General features: G+C 40.4%; 1 protein-coding gene across 1 annotated transcript in view; it reads left to right on the top strand.

Moving 5' to 3' along the window:
* Window positions 1-26,671, top strand: part of CCDC102B (coiled-coil domain containing 102B) — a 101,136-nt gene that overhangs the window by 31,132 nt on the left and 43,333 nt on the right. Inside the window, exon 7 of the mRNA XM_090286081.1 lies at window positions 4,798-5,002. Within this exon, the coding sequence (XP_090142207.1) occupies window positions 4,798-5,002 (205 nt within the window). The remainder of the gene's footprint in view (window positions 1-4,797; window positions 5,003-26,671) is intronic.

The following is a 26,671-nucleotide window of genomic DNA, read 5'->3' as shown; positions in this document are numbered from 1 at the left end:
TTTTCATTGTTAGTGACCTTGAAGTCTGGTCATAAATAATTATTGGAAACTAAATTTCAAATAATACTCCAGTCTGTACTTTGACCTTTATCGAATCTTTTGGGAAATTCTTTTCTCTATCATAAATGTCTAAGAATTTTTCAGTAAAAAGGTCAGGTGAATTGAAAATTCTCACGTAATCGATTTGTAGGCATTGACATTTGTTTTTGAATTTGGACAAATGTTCACACTGGACTTTGACTCATGGAGATATTTGAGTAATCGATCTTCCCACTGCCCCGCACTGGAGAGAAGCCTTCTTCTTCTTGAAGGGAAAACTCACGCCTCCTAACACACCGCTCATGTTGCCGTCAAAACTCAAAACAACACATCTGTCAGGTATCTCAAAACTTTAACCTTGCCAGCTGACTAAAAACATCGAACCATCTCAGACTCGTAATGTATTTATAGTACACTGTGGGAAAGCATGTGGTACCTAGATGTTTCGCCTCTCTCTGCCAGAGTAGAGATAAAATTCTGCAAGCTTTGGGAGTCTTGGTGAGCCACCGGCCAGAATGATGAGAAGAACCGATCTGGCTTTCACCCAGTGGTTCCTGGGCATGCTGGGACACATGCCCATACCTTGGCCATCTGTCTAGTGTATGTGCCACAAATTGGGGACAGTGTGTCATCAAGTTGGGGAACACAGATGTGCTTAAGAAGCCTCTCTCACTATATCAGGCCAGCTCTTGACTTGTCATCAGCGTTTGGGGGACTGGTACCTCCCTTGATAATGCACCCATTGCATCGTATTCTTGCTGTTCAATACACCTGAGCTTGTAGGTGATGTTTTGTAGGAATCCGTGCTGGTAAACCACCTTCTCTGTTGGCTTTTAGATCATGGTGCTGGCAGGGACAAGAAAAGAGGGGACAAACGTAGAGACCTTTTTAATTCTAGTGAAAACTCACATGTCTTCATCAGAAGGGCCTGGTCTATTGTTGCCAAGTATCTGTTCTCAGAGGCTCACAGATTGGGCATTCATTCAGCTTGGGAACACCATACCTAACCTCCAGCCTGGTACTGTGACAACTGCACTTATCACCCATTATTCAAGCCCTGAACTACTGTTGGAGGATGGCAAATAACTGATGTCGACTGGATGCCTCAGTCTGCCCACCCTGTTGCTCAGTGCCTCTTCTCTGGTGGAAGCTGACAGATATAACAGATACTCTGCTATGCCCGCATCCATTGGTCCTTCCCTTTGCCTCTGCTACAGACCTCTTTGTATCTACTTAGTAGTTTCTTCGGTTGAGACTCCTGGCCAAGAAGCCAAGTGATTCCCCACTTTCCAGTCATGTGTGTGCATCCATTCAATGTTGCTGACCATTGTGTCTTCTCCAAGTACTGGGTGAATCTTTTTCTCACCACCTTCATCCAGGGCCATCACTGAGTAGGTATGTAGTAAGGTAGTTTCCATTTTCATCTCATGAATCATACCTGAGTTCCTGTCCATCTGCATGAGCTCATTGAAAGATACTGCCCCTGGCGTCATGGGTGTCAGCGAAGAGATCGGTAACTTGGGGATTTGGTCAACGCACCTGTGTGATTTACTATTGTCTTCTAAACCTGGAGGGCCTGATCCTGGCTATATCATTTCCATTATATGAAGAATCGCTATTAAGGTTGTCCGATATTGTAGCTTGATGGGTATAATTCACCCAGACCATGATAGGCAGCTCCTGACACACAGTCACTTAATGCATACGAGCTCCTTTTTGGCTGGGGACTGACTTCAGCCTGTGAGGAGCTGGTTTTCAAATGAAACATAGCTCACTTCTGCAGATGGCATTGACTTATTCATGAATCCTAGGGATCTATTCTGCGGCTCCTCTACGGGGACTTGCCAAACCTCCACAGTGCATGCCTATGTATGACATGTTCTACAATAGTTATATTGGATTTTCTGGGTCAAGTGCACTGGGTCAAGCTCACTGGAGACCGGTATAGCTGCTCCCTTTGGCTCCAGGCCTCACTCAAAGATGCCCCGCTTTCAACTCACCCTGCGAATGGATCAGAACTTTTTTTCCCAGTGTAGTACATCTCATCTCCAAAACAAAGAGGCTGGCCAAGCACTCGGCCTCTTCCTTAGTGCCACAAATTGTCTCTTACATTAACGGGGACGCTCTCGTACGCTCCAGAAAACTGGCCCCTACACCTTCCATTGGAGTGCCAGTGCCCTTACTCTGCGTGGGATGGATTTGCCACTCTGTGCCACACTCATGACTTACTAGGGCATTCAGAGGACTTGCCACTTCTCGTTCATCAGGTCTAGTTAGCATGATGTCTTCAAGACAGCGAGCCCAGGAGATGTTTTGAGGAACCTCCAAATCACTTGAGGTCCAGTAAAAATATCACCTCTGGACTAAGAAGGTGGAGATGGGGTTATCACTTGGTTGTTTTTCCAATTGTCCATCATCATCCACCATTTGTCTGATGTTTGTGGGGGCCGTGCAGGTTGATCATATTTGTATGGTCTTTGAGGTGTTCATTTCCACAGCCCCATTGGGTTGGGATATTTCTTCAGGGTGGGCAATTCCATCCACTCAAATAAGCTCTTACCAGTTTCCCGGGCCCCACTCTTTCCGTCTCGTGGCCCTGACTGAGCACAGGAGACATGTCAAGACTGAGAATTCTGTCTCCTTTAAGGCTCTCCCACATAGGTCAGTTCTGGGGCCTCGGCCCACTTGGTCTGCCCTCTGGATTCAGGACACAGGAGCTTTTTTAAACCCTGACAGGGACAGCTGCCAGCCTTAACAGCATCCCTTGATTTGAAAGTTGGCTGACCTGAGCCTGTCAGTCATTTTCTTTACGGCTTCCAAGTCATGTACCAATATCCAGCCAAGTTCAACATCCATATAATTACCATTACCTCTCTATTACTTAAGTGCTAGGTTACTGCATAAAACATTCCCTCTCCGACTCCCTGCTGCCCCTCCCCTGTATGCCACCCCACCACAAGTGACGTTCGCAGATCCTGTCCTGCTACCACCGGGGCCACCTGCCAGGAACTGTGCAGCTACCAGAATCACACGCAGAAGGTCTGCTTTTTTAGGGACGCAGCTCACTCAATGTGAGCATTTCAAAAACACACGTATCTTTTCATGCTCTCTCCCTTTCAATGTCTTTGCTGGAGTTAATTATATGTATCACTTTCTCTTAAAAAAATACAATTATCTTTTTAAATTATGTCTTGGCACCCATGCCTAAGCTAAGATTTATATTTGGATATATGGATTTATTTATTTAATTTTGTATTCAGATGCAGAGAATTTTCTTATGCAATATGCCTTAGTTCATGGTGTATTGTCTCTATGGGTCTCTGCAAAGACCCTCTCTTCTTTGTATTCATTTGTAAAAAATACCTGATAATGTATAATACACTCTGATACTTTGCAACTAAGCTACTTAAAGGTAACAACGTGACAATAAGTAATATCCAATTGTATCCTGAACAAATAGTTTTCAAATGCTTCATAGTTTAATCTTGTTATGTAGTTCACAAAGCAGTTTGAATAATGGACCTCAATCACTTCTTACAAGGCCACAGATGGGGCAAGTCTGGTGTTTTCACCCTAATTTTGTTAAGAAAACTGAGCCACAGATGAGTGTCTTGCCAAGAATCAACCAATGAGTGAGGGACTGAGCCAGGGCTGGATTCTGCTCCTTCTTATTCTAAGAGCGGCTCCGCTGTGCAGATTATTGCCATAAATGACTCTCCTGGTCACGCAGGCATCTGCCCAAACACAGGGGGTCGATACAGACTTCCCAATATGAGGCTGTATCACCACAACGTTCCCAATCGAAGCGCTGCCTGGCTGTGCAAAGCGCTTTCCCACCAATCAATTAACGTTACTTCTCACACACCGGGTCAGATTAGGTAATGAATCACCCACATGGGAGAGATGATGTTACCTGCCTGAGCTTATTCCAAGAACAAACGGTGCAGTCGGAATTAGAATTCAGGGCTTGGGATTGGAGTGTAGGGCGAAAAGGCGCGGGTGAGCAAACTTCTTCTGCGAAGGGCCCGATAGTGAGTATTTTTCTGCATTTGCTGGCGGTGTGTCCGTCCCCACAGCCCCACTCTCCCTAACAGCCATAGCTGACAGGTTAACACGTGAGCTCAGCTGTGTTCCAATATGACTTTATTTGTGGCACCGACATTTGAGTTCTATCCAATGCTAACATGCCCCAAATAGTATTCTTCTTTTGATTATTCGTTAGTTATTAAAATAAAAGGTCACCATGGATCAGATTTGGTGCTCTGGCCATGGTTTGCCAACCTCTAGGCCCTGAAAAACAAATTGGCCACTTGTTCATGTGAGTTTGACTGTATTTTATAGTACTCCAATCACAGAATTTATAATATCGTCTTGTATTTGTTTGTCTTTAATTGCAGTGATGAGCACACTGCCTGGAAATGGAAAGGTATAGTAAATAAATGAATGAGTGAATATATCCATGAACTATATCCATCCAGACAGAATGGCCCAAGAAATGATTCTCTGCCTTCCCAACTGATACATGCCTATCAGTTGAGTGGAGATCGTTGGCAAAATATCTTCAGCTTTTCACTTAACATGTTTCTTTGACAAATATGGTGCATAAGAAAGATACACTTGTCTAGGACACGGCTGCTTTTATGACATTTGTGTTCTCAGCTTTTCAGACAAATACCGTTTTCCTTTGAAAAATTGTGGAAATGGACATATCCACGAACTGAACGCCACACGCCCCTTCTTTACGTGTTCTGTGTTTAGCTAGCGAGATTGCAGGCAGAAAATACATCAGAATGGGACCAGAGGGAAATACTTGAAACAGGAAAACAAGGGTTGGAGAGAGAAAACAGGAGGCTAAAGGTGCAGGGGAGAGAAATGGAAGCGCTCCCCAAGAGGGAAGATAGAGTAAGGGCAAACTCTCAAAATCCTCGTTTCAAGACATCACGAGGGGAACTGCAGGAGGAAGGCTAGGAGGCAGGCACTCTCACTGTGGCTCCCTCCCCGACGTGTAGGTGGAGGCTGCCCTCATTTCCCACGCCTCCAATCTGGATATTTGCTCTTGTGCCATCCCATGACTTGCTCTTTTTCTTATTGCGATATGAAGTAATGTTGTCCATACATGTCGAAAGTGTGACAAATTTCTTATGACAAGGCCAGAATATGACCAATCTGATCGTTTCAAGCTTTTCCATAAGAAACAAAAACGGGAAACAGGGCTGGACCTTTGAGAATTTGATTTCCTCTTATAGTTTTGCCTCAGTGTTTTCAGAAAAGTTGATCTTATTTTCCATAAGTATATTTCTTCATCAGTTTGAGTAACTATACAATAAGCTTTTCTTAGTAGGCATGGTTAAGGACTGTATCTGAGTAAACATTTAAATGTAGCTGAAATTCACTCTTCTCTGCTTCCTCTTTACTTAGCCTCAGAAATACTGTATTTGAGTCAATTAAATGTGTCATGGTGCAAATAGCCTTTACAAGTTATAACATCGATGTTCAAACTAGAATTAAATCCGAAAATTGACTTCAGGAAATTTAGGTTGTTGTTGAATTGTTTTATCCTAAAGCCAATAGACACAGTTGCTGTGGTAGAGGGGAATTTTTTTGATAAGTAGTTTTTGGATTTTTAATATAGTCTTTTAGCAGCAATTGTGATTTATGTGTTTTTGTGTTAATATGCTGCAAAACACATGCATCCTGTTTCCTTTTCTTCCCTTTAAGTGTCTATAGCATCTTCATGTACAATTATAATTTTTTTCACTCGGTGTCTTTAACAGTGAGTTAAAAGTGAGTAAGATAAGTTCATTTCTTTTTTAAAAAAATTATTTATTTTTAGAGAAAGGGGAAGGGATCAAGAGAGGGAGAGAAGCATCCATGCATGGTTGCCCCTTGCGTGCCCCCAACTAGGGACCCTTTGGTTCACAGGCCAGTGCTCCATGCATTGAGCTATACCAGCCAGGGCTAAATTCATATTTTTGAGGTATATAAGTAGTTCATACTCATATGCACTCTAAAAGCTAAATGGCCAGACAAAAATAAATTCCATATCACTCTTCCTTATTCTTTGTGACTCCAGGGATTTCTTACAAATGCAAGATTAAGATGCATCGGTGTCCTGACTTGGCAATGGAAACATCTAAAGTTAAATGTTATTGTGAGTGATCATAATTTTCTATTATGCAAATTATTAAACCCCCCCATTGTATTTGGTTTAGTTACAGAACACAGTTTTGATCACCAAATCACCTGTCTCTCTTTGAGTCATTGGAACAGACAAGCACTTATTTACATTATACTCTGCCAGTCACTTCTAAATGCTGGTGGTGTGCAGGTCAGTGAATGACCATCCCCGCCTAGCACTTGGTACGGGAAGATATGCCTGTAAATTAGTATCAGTAGTGCATTGTGATGACTGCTAAGAATAAGGTGGAATGGGAACACAGATGAAATAATTGACTCTATTTCATTTTGATGCCTCTCTAGTTATAGTGAAATGTTAGTCATCAGGCATGCCCGTTAGGAACTGTGAGGGCTTGGGGCCTGCATGGAGGTGGCACACAGCTGACTGGCCTGGTCTGTCCCAGTCCATCAACAGGGCACACTGCATTCAGACCACAGTTCTGTGGGGCCCATGTCATTCTTCAGCCTAGAACCAGACAGAACTTGGGAACTGGAAGATTCTGGAAGGCCTAACAAAAAACAGCAGTTATATATGCCCATCAAATAGAGGACTATTCCTTAAGTGCATATCTTTCTGATGGCAGAGAGATGGTATTGGTGATTTTTACCCTCTTCATTAAGAATTCAGTCCCACTCCTTGAACTAAAACAATTACTTGTCATGCAGAAGCTGCAGGTCAAAATCCTCATGCCACAGAGATCCCTACAGAAGATCCAGATATTAAGATTCAGATGTGCCTGGTCACCAAACGAATCAAAGCAACATAAAGAACATGCCAAAGTTCAGTGGAACATGCCAGAGAACAGGGGAGATGTTAGGACACAGAGCTGAACTTTAGCTTTAATATTACTTCAACATGAACTCATCTATGTGTACATAAGTTACATGTACAAGAAGTGTATAGGAGAAACATGTATACATAGAGGTACCAGATCTCTATATGCATATAAGTGCTCTTATGAGGAAAACAGTAAAAGTAGGTGCTGGCATATATGAAACACTACTAAGACATGTAAGATATCTCACTTAATATTTACATCTAATCACATTTAACACGTTTGTGGCAGACGCAAATCCATGTAGAAATCTCCAAATCATAGAAATCTCCACATCGATACACTGTTAATTTCTTGAAATCTGAGAATCTCATTGTTCCATAGAATTTGTATAAATCTTACTTACAAAAGAGAGGAGGATTTTCACATATTGTTGCATATTTTTTGGCTTTAGTGTTATGGGAATACATTTCTAAAAAAAATGTTTTCCAATGTTAACTAACACCATGAATTGAAAGGCAAAGGTTTACGTTTCCAAGTGAAAAGTTATTGGAAAATGTGGCCAGTCAGTGTTCTATTGGGTAAAGCCCTGTGAAGCAGCCAACATGTCTCTCATGAAATGCTCCGGAAGCTTGTTTGTTTAATCATTCTGGCAACTGAGTCCCTGCATTCAGGTCACGTAATGAGTCATTTTCAGAAAGTTATTGTAGCAGAACGGTAACTGATGTGTCTCAGGAAGACAACGCATGAATCCGAACGCGGAAAGGCCATCCAGTCAAGTCCTAATGAATTCGCTTTCCTGTCAGCAAATGCCATTTTATTTAATTCTTAACTTGTACTGTATAAGGAGAGCCTCTTTCACGCTTCTTATTAAATTAGTCTTATTCAATTTTTGTTTGGTAACATGTAATTCACTTAATGAAAACCCAATTTAGGTTTGTTTTTAGTTTCAATAGTTGTAAAGGAAGTATAAATGAAGAATTATTTTCAAAATGAGGTAAAAGGATTTTCGGTTTCTCTTTGATGTAGGCAGTATGAGTCTTCCAACGGGGCAATCCATCTCATTACTGATTTCACATGTGCTTGGAACATGTGATTTACAAAGAACTGAAGAAAAATATTGACATAATTTTATAAGAGGTGCAAGTAATTGCATATATTGTAGGCAGAGGAAAACTTATTTAAAGTCAAGTAGCATCTACTCTTTCATTTGTCTATTGATGTATTTAACAAATATTTACTGACTACTCAGACAGTTGAAGTTTGGTTGTAGGTATCAGAAAATAGATAAATGACAGAAAGGTATGTAACAGAAAAAATCTTGATTTGAAAGGATCGGGAGAGCAGACTGAGTACAGGCTGTATGAGAAGTACTCCTGGTAATTATTACCATGGAACAAGCAGGTGTCTGGGAGGTAAGGGCTTCATAAGTCCCTGTTCCACCCTCTGCCTCCGTGACCTTAGCTGGGGACAAGGAAGTCACCCACAAGACAGGGCCTGCTTTCTCTATAGCTCCTTGTTGCCTCTCTTCCCACCAAAATCAACTCCAAGTCCAGGCCGTCCTTGAGTGCATCTCCTTTCCAGCATCTAAACCTTATCTGGAGCTTTAGAGATGAAGGAAAATGAAGATGCGTTTCCTTCCGAGAGGGAGGACTAGAAGGATAATTCGATGTTGATGGCCAATCTTCTGCAGGTTCAGACATACACACAGTAGATGGGGGTTATCGGAGTGACAAGACTCACAGTGGAACAGCGGTCCTCACTGTCCTCAGGGAGCCTGCAGTCCAATCAAATCATCGGCAAAGAGTCTATGAAGGCAACTCGGTTCAATGCTTTAAATTAGCGGACTCATGTCAATCAATGCCTTCTCCAGGGGAATGAAAATTCGGATTGAGATCGGAAAGATGAAATAGTTCCTTGGAAACCAGTGATCCAAGAGTGTTCCTTGCCAGGACAAGGGCTCGTTGGCTTCTCGTGAAGTTTGTATCTCTTCAGGACAGTGCGTTTCTTAAAAGTCACAACTTTTCTTTGAGGTCATTTTAAGTGTCTCAGGGGTTGGGGAAAGAGCAGTGGCTTTGGGGTACAGATACTTGGAAGAAAGCTGTGGTTCTGAGACTACAATCTGTATCTACCACTCCACAATTTCCAGGAAGGATTTGATGACAGCCGGTGAGGCCAGGGAATGGGTGTGCTCAGCAAAAGTTCGTGTGTCTTGGAACTGTGGGAAGCATGGAAAGAAGTCATGGGATCTCTTGAGTTAACCTGCTAACTGTTTCCCTTGAAGGAGCTGGCATCTGCGACTCGTTGGTGTAGCTGAAGGAATTGTCATTTTATAACCTTTGCCAGCTGCTGTCACCTTAGACCTTGTTCCTCTCTGTTCAAATGCATTTGCACTGAAATTAGAGTTCCGCTCTATGTTGTTTTAGAGACTTTATCCATCAATTTAGATTATTTTTGGTATGTGCTAATTATATGGCTTAGACTCTAATTATCAAGGCTGGGCAATCATTATTTTGAAAGTTTTCTGTTAGCATCCTCTGTGATACACTTGTTATTTACTGATTTAACTAAGAGGGGCTACGTTTTCTCTGCATCTTTATCTCTTCTCATTCCCAACATTTGGCACTGTAATCAGTGCTTGCTTCACCATAGAAACACAGTTATTTTTATTGGGATTCAACCTTAAAGTAAATCTCGCCCTCAGGTAGAACATGGCTAGGGTGGATGGCACTATTTCTGTAAGAATATGTCCAATACTTTTATTTGCCATGTGCACACTATGGAAATAGATAAATATACACATATGTTACATTTTCCCTCTTTTACACACACAGCCACATAGAGCTATATATGTATAAGATATCTATAACAATGTGGTAGGCCAAATCTTGATGAATCCAGGATGATAAAGACAATTAGGAAGTTCCTGGTTTTTTTTTTTTTATTAGAGTAATGATCTGGTCATCTGAGATCAGAAGCCATAAAATTTATAAATGGTGGCAAAACTCATAAAATTAGATACTCTTGGTGATTCAACATACATCGTGGCTTATTAAACCTCTCGGGTGGTTGTCAACTGTGGGACCCTAACACTGATTCACCTGGCTTCTCCATAACATGCATTGGTTTGTCTCTAGGGTCAGCTGCACCCCAAATTTCAGGCCACATCCTATGGTTAGGGTTGATACCACCTCTCCATCCAGGTTGGTTAAGTGATCCATGTTTAGTCAAGGAAAACATTTAAGTTTTCCAGAAACACATACTAGGAAGAATAAGTAACCACATTATAGATGATCAAGTACAATGATGCTTAGGCTCTTCAGAGAGACATTTTCTTGTCTGTTAAAATTAAACTTGAGAAAACACAGATTCAGAGCCATCAAAGGCATCTTACCACCACATGGGAAGATGAGAGAGAGCTGAAGCCTGGAGAGAGGCCAGACCAGGAGAAACCCCGAGGCTCCAGGCTGAGCACGGCCTGGAGAGGACCCCCTGGGAGTTCCACTTATTTGTGGCTAGGACTTTCCTTATTCATTTAAGAAAGTCTGAGTAGAGTTTCCAACAAATTCCAATTAATCAACATTTATTTTTTAATAAATTAAGACAGTTGTGATATTCACAGCAAATGTATTCTCTACAAAAAACAGTTTTTAAAAGAAAATATAGTGTAAGTAAATGAAAACAATAAGCTTCCTTTCAAGAAAAAATGTGATCGATCTCTCAGTCTGTTAAGCATCATTAGGATGAGCAGGTGGCCTCTGGCTTTCGCCCATCCAATGTGTGTTGTTCATAAAGTAGGAAAGGGAGAGGCATGACCTACACACACAGGTGTGATGGGCGGTGCATGTGGATTAGGGGTGGACTTTTTTTTTCAAATCTGAATTGGAGAAAAGTATTCCCTGATGTATTTTATAGCTTTGTCACTATTTGTAGAGATGCATTTCATGATATGTATTACTCATAAATATCATAATATGAAATCATTTCTTCAATGATTAGTTCCCAACACTTAATATATTTAAAATGGTAATACAATGAGTGCATTCAGCACATATATAAATATTTGGAAGGAATGCCTACAAGAGAAGAGGGGTTGCAAGTTTTCTTATATTAACCACATTTTTATGAACGGAAATCCAGGCTTCTCTAGGGCACAACCTGAGAGAGAGAAATGTGACTTTCTTACCTGTTGGCTTCCTCATAAACTCTATCAGGTATATTTCAGTGATTAATTAGAAAGAAACTGGAAACCCGGAAGTGGCTTTTCAGCATCTAGGAAAAGTATTCATTCTGTTCTAGTATTGATTACACGGGCATTTATGGGGAATCACTACGCAAGTCCCACTCCTAAGCCAACTGCCTTCTGATCCAACCCTAGCTTCAGATTAAAGTCACTTGGAGAGATTATTAAGAAACACTCATACCACTGCCCAGACAGTCTGATGAAATCAATCAGGCCTGCAGTTTTAATGCCGCCCCTCCCCCACCCTGTGCCCAGGGTTGGTGACCACCGCAAGCCCAGAAGGGGTGGCCCCACTTTGCAGGCACCCAGCAACCACCCTCTCGGCCCTAAAACCTGGGTGCCCTCTCACGGTCTTCTCTCACGAAGTTCTACGTTTCTCTAAGCTCAGGTGCATGTCACCTTCCTTCTCTGCCTAGAAAGTGACTTCCAAATGAGACCTTGCTCCTTTGCTCAGTGCTGGGCTAACCTGAGAACATGTCACCCTGCATTATGTCAAAAGTTCAACCCTCGAATCCCCAAAGTAGAACGTAGGGAAAGGGCACGATGCCCACACCAGGAAGACAGTTCACGGACCAGCAGCCCTCAGCCCAGGGGAGTGAGGCACAGGCTTGTATTGTCATCAAGCAGCTTATAGAGTGAGGGGCAGTGACTGTTCATCATTCACACTGTTCCTATCGGAAGGTTCTTAAAGGATAGGGAGTTGGTTAGTGGTTCCCGCATATCATTTTGGGGGAACAGTGCAAGGCCTGCGTTTGACAGCCAGAGGCATGAGCAAGAAATGAGCCAGGTCAAATTAGTCTTGCCGCATAAGCTAAAGCCAGCTTTGTTTGCATGACTAAATTGGTTTTGTCTGCTCAGGGAATTCTCGAGGCTGGTGTGCATTTGTTTTTGGTGTTAACAATTATGATGCCACGCCCGTCAGAATACCCACAAGTAGGAACACTGGGAAGGGACTTGCAGACGGGCGTTGAAGGGCATTGACGAAGCACGTCTCCCCTCTCCTCCTCTCTCAGGACCTGTCCTAAGGTAAGTAAGTTTCCTCCAGGTGCTCTTCCCTCATTCGGGTTCCTTTTCTGTCCTTGTCACATCCTCCAGGTCAGCCATTTTCTCATCTCATGACGTTCCTGACCCCAGAGCGCCCTCCCTTTTGTCACATTAATGACGTGTCTCTGTTCTTGCTTTACGTGTGCCTGCTCCATGTCCGTGCGTTGCCAGGGATAGCTCAATTATTTCATCTTAAATTTATAGTCTTTGTATTGGTTGCTAAACCAGATAAGCAGCATTGATTTTTTTCCCTCATGATCACTTTTTTATTTTTTTCGATGATAGAGCTGACATTCAGTATTATTTTGCATTAGTGCCAGGCACACAGCATTGTGGTCAGACAATCACACACTTTGCAAAGTGCTCCCCCTGGTATTGCCAGGGTCCCCCTGGCCCCAGGCATAGTGGGTACAGTGTTACTGACTGTATCGTCTCTGCCGTGCCTCACACCCCATGACCCTTCTCTCACTACAGACGTGTACGTCTAGCTCCCCTTCATCTCTTTCTCCCAGAGCCCCAGCCCCCCTCCACTCTGGCAGCCGGCAGTCCGTGCTCTGCATCTGCAAGTCTGTTTCTGTTTTGCTGATTTTTAAAAAGTGGGAGGAAGACGTCACTCTGAGCCAGATACGTCTGCAAGATATCACCCTGGACCATAAGCAGACCTACTGATTTGAAGTCCCTAGCGCGAAGCCCACTGGTGAATGATTGAATCGGGGAGCCCAAACCAGGGGACAGGCATCAGCCCTACTAGTTCACTTCTTTGGGGTACAGTAGCACCTATACAAAAACTATGGAGCATTATTTTAAAAGACAAGATTAATAAAACACCAACCTCTTATTAACACTTTGCTTTTAGTAAACAAATCCTTTAAGATAGAGATATTCTGGTTGATATTACTTTGATGGGAATAATATATTTCCAATATATTGTTAAAATTAGATGAACATCAGGATGAAAAGAAAAAAAGCCAAGGTGGATATATTATATTTTTTGCTAACATTTGTTGAGAAAGGCAGTTCAGGAATATTTCATGATCTTTAAATATTTTGTATTGTAACAATAGTTGTATAACAATATAGATTATTTTTAAACATATAAGAGCTGGAAAAGTTTTAAACTCTAACCTGGAAAGGTAACTAAGAGAAATATAAATATAGTTTTAAAATTTTAAACTGTTTAAACAAATATGGTTCCATATATAAATTGTTTGTGCTTCTGATTTTTTAAACTGTTTTTAATTTCTGTAGATTAGCCATGCTGAATGAGATTTATTTATTTCTAAAACATGCATTGAGGCAAAATAGAGTTTAAAGTTCCTATTCTTTCTTTGACTTGCTCTTGGTACCCAATAACGTCAATTAGAAAAGAACCAGTATAGTTTTAAAGGCGACAGGAGCTCAACCGAATATAATTCTTTATTTAGAAAGAGGACAACAGACATCACTGTTCAACGGAGCTGAAGGTAGAAAATGCCTGAGTGTTGTTTCATGAACGACACAAGGCATGGATCCAGAGGCAGGATGAGAATATTTCCATAATGACTTAACGGCTGACAACGTGGTGTTGATGGTGGTCTTTGGTGAGAGCTTTCCAAGTGGCAACAGGGGCAGCAGCCAGATCGCGGTGAAGCAGGAGCAGATTGAAGCGGAAGGGGAGGCAGTGGGGGAGACCAGGATAGGTCACTTTAAAACGCTAAGATATTTGATTGTGAAAGCTAAAAAAAGAGAAATGGCATAAAAGCTATACTGGAGAGTGGAGTGACTTTATTATTAGGGACATGAACTTTTTTCATCATTTTTTTTCAGGGAGCCCTTCTGTCATTGCCTTTATTATTTTTTGCATTTTATTTGTTTTTTAATTGTATGTTTCCATTCCCACTTAGCCCCCCTATACCCTCTCCCACCTCCACGCGCCCCCTCTCTCAGCCACCATGCCCGAGATGGCAGCCTTTTTAACGCTGGTAAATACAAGGGTGGAGGTTGAAGGTGGGGGGCAGGAAAGAGACAGTCACCCCGTGTTCTGAGCACGGGTGGATGTATTGGGACCTGTCCTCTCGCACCAAGGCGGGCAGGAGACCACACACGTGAGGATGCAGGAATCGTTGTCTGCCAAGAGTAAGACTCACACTTTCCTGGGCACGTGGATTTTGGACAGAGGGCAGTCGTGGATTATGGGAGGGCAAGGAAGTAGTTGAAGCAATGAATCTTGGTATCTAAGCAGGTCAGCTCGATGAGTTGGTTAGGATTTGAACCAGATTTTAAATCATCACAACCAAAGATTGGTAGTTACAAAGTTACATATCATTTTTCACACATAAATAACGTGAAAGGACATTAAAAACTCAATGTCAATTGTTTCGGATTGGAGTGATTCTATAAATTTGAGCAGAAAGCGGGGCCTAACAGGCCTTTTCTCCCTGAAATGCTGCATTGCTGGTGTCACGGCCAGGCAAGCCTTAATTCTGCCCTTCAGGGTCTCATAAAACTGAAACTGCAGTTTTGACCAAACGGCTGGAAAGGCTGGGGAAAGAGTTTTCTACCAGCAAAGGAACAATTCTCTCTCCTGCTGACTTTTCCAGCAGGCTGCCCTTGCCTTGGTTGTACTGAGGAGAGAGCAGCTTTCATGGGAGACCCCACTGGTGGCCTCCCGAAGCTTCTGTTGGCCCTCTGCCAGGCGGGACCCCAGGACATGTGAGCCTGCTGAGCATCAAAAACAGAGCAACATTTAAGTCAGTACGGCCACGGACAGTCTGCCTTCCATCTTGCTTAGAAATTTCTGGAAGTTAACGGGTCCATTTCATAAGCTTAATTTGATTTTAAATTGTCAAACATCAACCATCTCCAGAGTCTTTTAGTATTTGGGAGAATGGAGTGTCTGATGATTCATAATATTTTCCTGGGTTCTATCTTTTTGAGACCAAGTAGAGGCGGGTATGTGGAACACAATTTGGCTACTAAAAATGAGCAAATTGTGTGCGTTTGTGTGTGTGTAATATATCTAGAATCAATAAATCTATCTTATCTCCACTATTTTATGGTAAAATGTATTACTACAATTACCACGACCCTGCAAATCTAACGAGTAATTGTTGCCTTCTACACCAACATTACATTTCTGTGTGCGTGTTTTTCACTTTGTTTTTCTTTCATTTTTCTAACATTGGAAATTTCATAGGAATTTCCTTGCTGGAAAGGTCTATAAGTAAACATAGGGCAAAACAACCTCTAAGGGACTCAGACATTTTGATGAACAATTCTATGATCTTTAAGAATGCAGGATGGATACGTGTATTTTTATAGGCTATTCTTTATTATAGGTGTTCTCAGGACACTAGTTAAGGCAAATCTCTGTAACTCACTCCCCTACTAGTAAATATATGATAAGTCATTAATAGCAAGTATCGCAAGGAAAAGAATCAATGAATGGCAGTGTTGGAGGACAGTGACGCAGGGTGACAAGCAGTCATGGCTGTTGCGTGAGGTCGTGCAGGTGGATTCTGCAAAGGCCACCTGAGCCAGGGCTGAACTAAGGATGCTCTGTATTCCTGGTGTGATGGGCTCTGGTCTTCTGCTCCGTGCCTACTGAGGAGCAACTGTTTAAATCTCTGTGAAGGCATCACGTGAGCCTCCTGCTGTTACTGGCAAATTGTATAAACAGAAGCGTCCAAAATCTTAGCACCGACAGAGGGATTTCCTTTGAAAACCACCAGGAATCAGCATTTCGGGTGGTTGCCGTAATTTTCTATATCCCACAAATGGCTTTTTGGTTAAATTTAGGCATACTGAAATTATTAGAGCTTAGTTAATGTGCAATGTCAAGAGATCTATAAAAAACCCAAGATCATTGTACAATTTTATACACATAGACACACACTGACATTTATTTCAAATGAACAAGTAATTTATTTGAAAGGTTAATTTAATTTCAACTGCTAAGGAGTCCTTCAATTATTCTGATTTTACTTTACACATCAATATTTAGTTATCTGCACTTCAATAGCTCAGACACCTTAATATTTAAAGTAGGATTTAAATTTGGTGTTGAGAGTATCCGTTTTCTTAGTCATAATGTATGTGCTTGGTTAGAGATTTGTCCTAACGCTTTTTAAAGTCTGACACCATTTTTGTAAGTTTGGACAATCAAAGAACTGTTTTTATTCAAATTCGTTTCCTTACGTGACACACATATTAAGATTAATTTTTTTCACACTCATGGAGCCATAATCGATGAATTGGGAAATCTGCCTCCCCTCTCTTCCAATTAAAAAGAAACATAAATCATCAATATTGACAGAAATTCGATGTAACTTTCAGTTGCCTATATATGTGAAAAATTAGAACAATTGGAGGAAGACAACAGAGAAATTTAATTTTGCAAGTGATAAGAATTTATATTACCTAATTAAATATATCAGAGGGTAATTTGTATTCAGACAGTATTCTTTGTGTTTAAAATTTTAAAATAATTATGTTATTTTGCATTGTATAATTACATAAAATGTTACATTTATTTTACACTTCAAAACTAATTAATGCAAATGGGGACCTGGAGGAGTTTGAGTTTTACATTTTAATAAGCTTCTGTATTTTTGTGGAAACACGAAGTGGAATATTTGGACTACAGAATGTTTTTACTGCTATGCTTTGTACTATTTGTATAAAGTAAGAAATATCTGGCCATTGATAGCCTATGAAGTGATGACTAGTTTGCTAGAGAGGAGCTCAGAGGACAGTGGGGTTAATGAGGTTAATGGTTAGTAATTAAACCCCTCATTACCCCACTTCTATGTTTGTTCTGGAGCGAGTTCTGTGACTGAACGGACAAACTAAGCGCCTGAGGACACTGTGGTCAGACTTTATCTTTCCCAGGGAACTATTATCTGTGGGTCACGTCTGTATTATCTAGAGACGTTGGTTTTGTTCTGTGCAGTAGGAACTTTACAGTGTGCTCTTGACTTCGCCAGCTATTAACTTCTTTAGCGAAGCAGGCAAAACCTGTCACTAAGTTTTATATAAACACATTTTAAGGCATTTCCATCAGTTAGGACAGGCTACACTGTGGTAACAATCGGACCCAAACGTCTAGTGGCTCCCCGTCTCGGAATTTATGTCGAGCTCATACAAACATCTAACCTGGCCCCTGAGACCCTCCCTCCTATCGTTTCAGGATTCCTGGGACATACATTTTCAACACAGGCCATGCCATCCAAGGAGGTAAAATACTTTCTGTAGGGTGTGCGGGTGAAAACGAGTTTAGATATTACAACACCTGGTGGTCCGAAGAAGGGCCACAGTGTGACAATGGATACATGAAAATTTCATGGGGAGGGAGGATTGGGAAAAAAAAAATCTAAGAAGGTTCCTGAAGGAAGGTATTAACAGGGAAGATGGTTTGATAAACACTATCCTAGGTCCTTGCTCTTGTTTTTTTGCTTCTGACAGAAAGTGTTTTTTTTTTTTTTTTATAGAATGGCTTTAGGATGGAGCAGGGAAGTGCCCTGAAATGTTCCCATCCATAGCCATTTACCTAAACGGAGTCACGTGATTGCCACTGACTACAAGGGAAGTTGGGAGATGTAGCCTAGCAAGGCCTCCGGGAACAAGACAAAGGCATTCTGGTGAATAGTTAGAGAGCCTTCAATTCTGACGTCTGCGTGCGTACCTATCAGAGAGCGCATGTTCGGGGGACCTTCCCTGACCTGTGTGCTGAGCTGATGTACGGATCGCCTTCTGAGACAGCTCAGATCCCAGCTCTGGAGATCTGGTCAGTGAATTTTTGGCCAGTTTTGGAGAACTGAGTCCATCTGACTTTCATGGGCTTCTTTCTTAGCGTTGGCACTGCATAAACTACCAGTGTTTCTGTGAGTCTAGTCTAGGCTTTTGCTGTATCTCTGCTTTCTATATGATGTTTTGACATTTAAATATGAACTTATATAAAAAGGCTTTCTTACTAATTTAGAAACATCTCAAATTTTTTAAAATTGCTCTGTGAACAATTTTTGGTGTAGATGTATAATTTATTTTAAATGGAGAAAATATACTTTACAATGCTCAAATAACAAAAATGTTTATACCCAGTGTAGTACTGGGTTGCTCATTTAGAGAAGATTATAGATAAAGATACCTGGAGTATCGTAAAATGCAATCCATACATGTAATTAATTTTAGTGTATTTGTTGGATTACTATTTTTTATTGAATTTATTGGGGTGACATAAGTTTGCAAAACCAGGCCGGTTTGAAGTGCACAGCTCAATAAAACATCACGTGCACACTGCATCGGTCACCCATTGCCCCCAGCAAAGTCTCTTTCCATCTCCATTCCCCCCCTTTGCCCACCTCCACCTCCCCTGACCCCTCTTTCCCTCTGGCTGTCACCACATGGCTGTCTCTGTGTCATACATACATATTTTTTTTCTTAATCCCTTCACCTTCATAACACAATCTTCTGAAAGGACTTCTAGAGACTGATGCTATTCCTTAAAAAAACGCTTAGTTCAGTATTAGATTTGGTGTAGTAGGGCTTGGAGAGGAAAACGTAGCTCTATTATAAGAAGCAAAAAAGCCTGGTTGTAGCCCTGCTCTCACCATGAATCATACGAATCATTAAACCTCTGTCCCCTCCCCTCCCCTGTGGATGGAGGGCCTTCCTGGGGTGAACCTTTATAATCCCTCCCACGTTAGTGACGCATGCTACAGAAAGCTTCCTCTCTTTCTGAATCTCCTTTATGCTCTTGGAGAACAACACAATAAGTTTCCTGTCCACCAGGCATCTTGAGGAGAGACACCGAGTCTTATGTGTGGAACTGGGTATTCATGTTCAATGTTTTCAGTTGACAACATAGTGAAATTAACCCAATGCACTCAACAGGAAGATTCATGGAAGGAAAAATATTGTATCTCCTTTGGGTAATGTGTCTTGATTTTAACTATATTGGACATTAAGCATTTGCATTTTTCTTCTTTCCCAGTGGTGTGTGGACTACTTAAGGCAAGAATAAAGCCATTAATCATGCCTCTTATCATAAAACAGACCCCTAAACTTGCTCATTCTGAAAAAGGTTACTATTTGTTCAAATAACTAGACAGTCATAGCAGAGTGAACTATATAGGCATGAAATGATTCTGTAGACATAAAATTTTAAAGCCAGAAAGCAATTTCAACTTCCACTGGAGATCTCTTGATTTTCTAGGAACAATTATTTTTTGGTTCCAAATAATATGAAAGTCACTAGTATTTCAATATTAAGGGTTGTTCTTCTTACTGACTTACAAAGTTTCTGATAGAATCAAAATGCATATTATGTATTGTATTATACATAGAATTTTGTTGTCACATCTGAAACTTTTATTGGATGTTTAATTTGGCACTTTTTCCGGCTCTACGTTATTTCTACACTGTCAAGAGCACATTCTCCTGTTTACTTATAGCTGTTATAAATTATAATTTGGGGAGGAAGTTTTTTGTAATTTAATCATATAGATTCATTTAAAACTTTGAACACGGCAGATAGATGCTTTGGATTACACACAATAATGAAAGGTACCGTTCATTCAACGGTGACTAAGCACCTGTCATTGAATTCATGTATTACAGATATCCAGTCATCGGATATTAATCATATTAATAACACCCGTAAGATCGGTATTGGTATCACATCTCATGGATGTAAAATGTGAGTATTAGCAAGGTTAGAAAAATTGTCCAGAGTCACAAAGCTTATCATGAACCAAGCATAATTTTAAAGGTAATCTGCATTTATCTACCCACACCTGTGCTATAGAACCACTCACTTCTTTTCTTCTTGTGGTGATGGCGGGGGGTGGGGGGGTGGTAAATGCTGGATCAATGGTCATGGAAAAAATACAATAAAACAAACAAACAAACAAACAGGAGAACCAATAACTTCTTACTGGCAATGCAATCCCCCCATTTACGAATGCGCGTAGAAAAGTCAACCATGTTGTGTATTTGACCTGACTTTGTTTTGCTGGTTGACAGAGCACTTCATAGCTTGTTGATTTCCTGTAGATCACGGATTGAAACTGTTTTTAATCGTGCGGGTCACGGAAGCCTGCTGTGACGATGGAACCCGAGGAATCCCTCGTAAATGGCAGGGAGAGGCCCTGTGGAACACCCGCAGAGAAGTTGTCCTTGTCTATTCACAGGGGAGCAAAGCCACACACTTTGTACCCATGATGGGGTCCTTTAAGGAGCGGGCTCTTAAATGATATCATAGCTCTGCCTTATTTCCCGCTGATCCCCCTGCAGGTGGTGATCTGGTAAACGCTGACCATTGACCTTGCATGCCATTGGCTGGGGGGAGAAGTGCTTTGAAAAACAGGCTTCTCTAAAGTACTCACTTTCACTCAGCTTCTCTCGTGTACATTGTATGCATCTGTTTTCCTATTCTGTTCTTTTCTTTGAATGTTTGGTTTAGTGGCTCGGTTGTGTTTAAACACCTGATGCTAAACTCTTTGCAGCTTTTCTATAGCTTCATTATTTTTCATATTCCAAGATCAGAGCAAAAGAAAAATCAGAATATATTGAAGTGGAACAGAAGCTCACCCTCAGTTCTACCATCTAGAGAAAACCACTGTTAATCTTGCTCTAGATGCTGTGAGGCCTTTTTCTGTGCCTCTCCATATAAATGATCTCTCACACATATCTGCACATTCTCAGAGACTCATAGAGTAGAGCCTCTGTTTTCTGCTTAGTAACACATACCTGTGTTCAGGTGTGTGCATCCACATCATTATACTTGATTTAGCCACAGACACATATATACTGGCTTGGCAACAAAGTTGATTTAGTTTGTTCTATACGATGGCTCTAGGAGTGCTTAGCTCTCTTTAACTTCATCTGAAACAATATTGTTAGATTGCATTGTGACAGCTGTCACATGCATTAAAAAACTTACCAAAATTGGTGAATTTTTGTGCAGCCATTTTAATATCGAAAATGGAAGAAAATACACATTTTTGGTGTATTATGCTTTATCACCTCAAGAAATGTAAAAACACCACTGAAACAAACAAGAAAAAAGAGGGTGTCGTGTATGGAGAAGGGGCTGTGACTGATTGAATGTGCCTAAAGTGCTTTGCAAAGTTCCTTGGTGCTATTGACATTGTGACCAAATCACTCTCTGCTGTGGGGCTGTCTCAGGCATTGGAAGGTGTTTAGCAGCCCCCTGGCCTCTGCCCACGAGAAGCCAGTAGTGGGAGACGGCCGACATACTCACAATACTCAAATCAATGAAGCTGTTGGTTAAAATGAAAATGTGACTTTTATTTTATGGAAAAAAAAAAAAACTTGTTGGCCAACCCAATATATGAACATAAATTTGTCTTGTCTTTATTTTTAATATCATCTAAAATAGCTTTTTGTCATCCCAATCTATACATTACAGAACATGTATAGCCGAGTATGTTAGGAGAATTTCTCATTTGTTCATGCAATTGATCAAAAGCAGACATTTCTGATGACATGAAGCACGGCAAAATTACATTCTGGGGTGCTGGTTCCCACCTGACGAACTGCTGTTTAGCAGAAATTAGGAGCGCTGAGGATAAAACAGTTGTCTAACTACGGGAAAACGGAGATTTCCGTTTCACGTTGGACTGCCTGGTCACACACCATTTCCACGAACACTGTGATGTTCTGGGACTAGAACCACGCTTCAGTGTTGGGTTTCTGTATATTATTACAATAATAATTCCCTATGGATTCATCACGGACCAACAAAGGTCCTCCAAGGTACAAGATGCAGTATTGTTATGAGAATGGAGAATTGGCTTTTTGTCTACATGTCAGGACAAAAATCACAGTATTACGTAACCACAGTATGAAAACGCCCCAACATTAATGTCCAGATCAATTGGAGAGAAGCGGGGAGTATGGCTGTGACATTTTTATGTGGAGTTAGCATTGACTTCTCCATGAAATTGGGCAATCTGCTTCCGCCTCGCTGTAGAGAAAGAGTGTGAGTGGCCTCGAGTTTCTAGAACAGCTGCCTCATCTAGTTAGTTCCTGACCAAATCAGAGAGAGAATAACCAAAGTGAAAAAAGGTTTAACGTCACAGCCTTTGACTAGAATTTGAAGTGCTCCCAGTAACTTCCTTGTAGGGACCAAAATATCACGGCGGTGCCCGCATGGTAACCATCTTAGGGAGCTTCCGTTAACCTTTCACCTTAGACATCAGGAAATGGGGGGAAGGGGATGGGCATGGGTTTTCTGTTTGTTTTAGGGTGAAGGGAGCCTAAAAATCTTTTGTTCCCAGTGGTGGTGTCTTAGGTAAAACTGGACGAAAAGAAAACCCTCTTTCCTGTGTGTCTTCTTACCGTGCGTCTGTGCGTCTGGGTGATATACATGTATGTAATTGGAATCGTTCTGTACCCCGAATTGTGCGGGGTGCTTTTTTACTGCATGCTGTGTTATCCTCCTTATTTTTGATCATACAATTCTTCCCATGTGATTTTAAGACTTACAGTGTTACACTGTAAGGACTAACTATAATTTTTTCAATAAGGGCCACTTTATATAGGTTATTTTTGATATTTATTATTATTAGTAGTAATGCAGAATGAATATTTTTGAACATAAATGTATTTTCATATATAGCCTGGTAATTTCCTTGTTATGAAATACAGGATAGACTTTAAGAACTGTTGAGGCATTTTGGTAAATGATCCCCTCTCTCAAAATGTCATGAACATTTATTTACCTTTTCCCTCAGCAATGTATGCTACTGTCGTTTTTTATCATTTCTTTACCAATATTGTTATTATTTTTAATTTTGTGGATTGTCATATTCCCCCTTCTATGAGTTTGTTTTCTTTGTATATCTTTATCTTAACCTGTGGATTATTTCCTGTTATCTTTTTGTGAACTCTTGCTACATTTTTCTCTTTGCCTTTCTGATCACTTCCATAGTCTCTCCTTTATTAGACCTTCTGCTCTTTCTCTTCCACATGTGAAAATAGGAATTGTTAGGACATTGGGTCTGTAAACTCAATACACAATTCTATTCATTTCATTTCAATTATTGATGTGTTTGAAATATGAGCAAAAGCAACAGCCTTATCTATCAGGAGGGTCTGCTCGGGGCAGAACGGCTTTCACATATGACGCAGCACAGAGGACTTGTTGAAGCCTGATTTATCCCATGAAAGTAAGCAATTCCAGCAGGAAAGCATTTGGTCTGACCCTGTGCAGCTCCGTGCAGTTACCGGGCCCTGAGTGCGGATAGGAGGCAGGCGGAAAGCTTCCGTTACAAAGCATCACTTAGCTACGTGGGCACAGCTTCCAGGGAAATTGTGCAGGAGCAATGCATTCCCCACTGAGAGTGAGTCAGCGACCGCCCTCTGTTCCCCGCGGGGGCCCGTGAAATAGAAAAGACTTGCGATTCCATCTATAACCATTAAGGGTTTAACTTAATATTTGTGTGTTCTCTGGAGACGCAGAATGCCGTATAAATACTAAATTATACTTGTAACTTATACTTATCATTTAGCTGTAGGGTTAATAGCTGCATTTGCAATTCTTCAGAAATCTTTAAATGTCACACGGAGTCGGGATATGTGGTGTCACAGAGGAAGAGTATCACCTACTGCTGTGGCACTTTATTGTTTGCGGGTTTAATTGGTGGGTTAGGCCTGCTATGAAGTGAGACTGAAGAAAAATTATTTTTTCTTAGCTTATGCCGTAAGGGTCCATTTATATCTGTGCCTGAGATACGTATGAGATACACTCAGTGTGTACATCTATGAACACATGTACGAATAGAATGGGAAAATAAATATAATCTTGCTGATTGGTACCTGTAATTTTTCCCCTGCGATGTTTCTAGGAACATTTGAACATTGATCTAGAGGCCTTATCTTTGCCAGTTAGGATATCTTGATGGTTTTTGTTTGTTTGTTCTTTTAACTTTCCCCTTGATTTGGTTTTCTGACTAAATGCAAATAACCAGCATCTAAATGATCCATACGATTCTGAAATACTTTTCTATAGGAGCAAGACTATCTATTCATCTAAGTTTTAGTAAAACATACCTCAAATGTTTTCTGAGACTTGTTTGCTCAACTTTTTAGTATTCATTCATTCACTCATTCTAATTTTCTAATTTTTCTCAGTTTTTAAAATTATTTATTTGTTTGTCTGTTTATTTATTTATTTTTAGAGAGAAGGGGAGAGAAACATCACTGTGTGGTTGCCTCTCACTCGCGCCCCCAACTGGGGACCTGACGTGCAATCTAGTCATGTGTCCTGACTGGGACTTGAACCTGCGACACTTGGCTTGCAGGCTGACGCTCAGTCCACTGAGCCACAGCATCAGTTTAGTTTTTGATAAAGTATATTTTTATAAAAAATTCTCTATTTCTTTTATCTCTTAGTATATGTTGGCATACCGTACTTCATAATGTTCTCAAGTCATTTACAAGTATCTGTTTATCCACTCTTGATAGTATTTTATTGTTTCTCTTGTCATTTTTCAAATCAGTCTTGTTAGTGTTTTATCCTCTTTCATATGCAATGTGTAAATGATTTTTTAAAATCTTCATTCCCTTTATTTTTATTTGTTTTTATTTTTGTGCTTCCAGTCTTTTAAAACCCACTTTACCATCTACATTTCACGATCTGTAATTTACCTCACTTAGTTTAAATCTTCATTTTATTTTCTAAATATATCTAATACTCTAAATTAGCCTCTAAGCAGTGGTCTAGTTGAATCTTGCATAGCACATACATGGCGCTTCTATTTGTAATTTTCATTGTGATTCTCTAACTTACATTAATTTCCACAAATTTTTTAACTTTTCCAAGATTGATTTCTACTTTAATTGCTCTGTGATTGCAAAATGTCATCTATAACTCACTGAAATCAGTTGAGGTAAAAGTTTGTTGGAATTTGAGACTTCCTTTGTGAGCAAGTGTAACAACAATCTCATAAATATTCAATTACCTGTAATATATTGAATATTTAAAATGAATGTGTACTTTTTTATTGGTTCTTTTTTAGGGGTTCTATGGCTACACCCCTACATGTCTATTTTCTAGTAGATCAAACTAAACATTTTTCCATTCAAATCTTGCGTAAATATATGTGTGCACATGAGTGTGTGCATATGTGTGCATGTGTGTGTGGTATACATATACACCCATATGTGTTATCTTTATTTTGTTGTTTGTTTGGCAGAGATTGGCGTGTGCACCCATAACCATTTCTTCTTCTTCCTGGCCACGTAGTAGAATGAAGTCCCAATTACTTGTCACTTATAGGTGACCATATTCCTAAATTGTGGCCAAAGAAATGTGGGCAAAAGTGGCAACTGCACTTTAGGGCTGATCATTGCGGGCTTTTAAAGTGTTATTTTAGTGTCTGCATCAAGGAGGCAGTTGGATATGCAATTATGGACCTCGGTGCCTGTCTTTTCACCCTTTACAATAGTTTTTTTTCACGATTTTTTGTTGTATTCTGTCTAATCGAATTCTGATCTGTCGGTCAGGTAATCAGTCTCCTCCTCTATAGTGTCTGAACTTCTACTTAATTCATCCATTGACTTTTTAATTTCTAAAAATTTATTTGGCTCTTCAAGGAGTTCTACATGGTTCTTCAAACCTGTTCTTTCTATTCTCAGTTTATTTTATAATAGTTGATATTCCTTTAATCTTTTAATGATATCATTTCCTTTCATCTCTCAATGATATCAGGATTGTTTTCTAGCATTTTCCAACAGCTGGAGCTCAAATTCTCCCTGTCGGGTTAGTTTTCTCCTCTTCTCATCGAGTCTTATGTCTTGTGGTTCGAAGCTTTGTTCTGAACTCCTTTTTTCCTCGTATTGATTTTTCTGTGGGCCCGCGCACCCAGCCTCTTGAGTCATTTCAAGTTTGTTTGTTCTACGCATTTCAAAGGTTTTGCTTGGTGATTACTCTAGTGCCTCTATATCAGTTCTTGCCCAATTCTTTGTGTTCTTATTTTATTTATGAGAGTGATTTGTTTGTGCTCTGTCCTTGGCAGAAGTAAGATTGCTTTTTCGCTTGGACTTAATACCAAATTTCCTGAACTCACATAAACATTAAGATATAACCCCTAATTGTTAGGACTTATTTCTTTGCTTTAGTCCTTACCCTCTTAGGTTGTAATAATATTTCTGTGTGCTTGTAGCAAAAAAAAAAAAAAAAAAAAAAGTTCATTAAGTTGCCTATACACAGTAAATGGAATTATTAGTACAATAAATTTTGCTACAATTAAAAGTCTCTTAGGCATCAAATGTAGATACCAAGTACGTAGTTGGATATACAAGTCTAGACCTCAGTTGAACTCTGTATAATCCTCACTAAATGGAGAACATTGCTGAGAGTTCAAGCTAAAGAAAGGGCAGGTGAGCA

Source organism: Furipterus horrens, unplaced genomic scaffold (genome assembly GCF_987537825.1).
Source record: "Furipterus horrens unplaced genomic scaffold, mFurHor1.1.pri manual_scaffold_8, whole genome shotgun sequence".
Classification (NCBI taxonomy): domain Eukaryota; kingdom Metazoa; phylum Chordata; class Mammalia; order Chiroptera; family Furipteridae; genus Furipterus; species Furipterus horrens.
The sequence above is the reverse complement of the archived record's forward strand: the minus strand, read 5'-3'. Positions and strand labels throughout refer to the sequence as shown.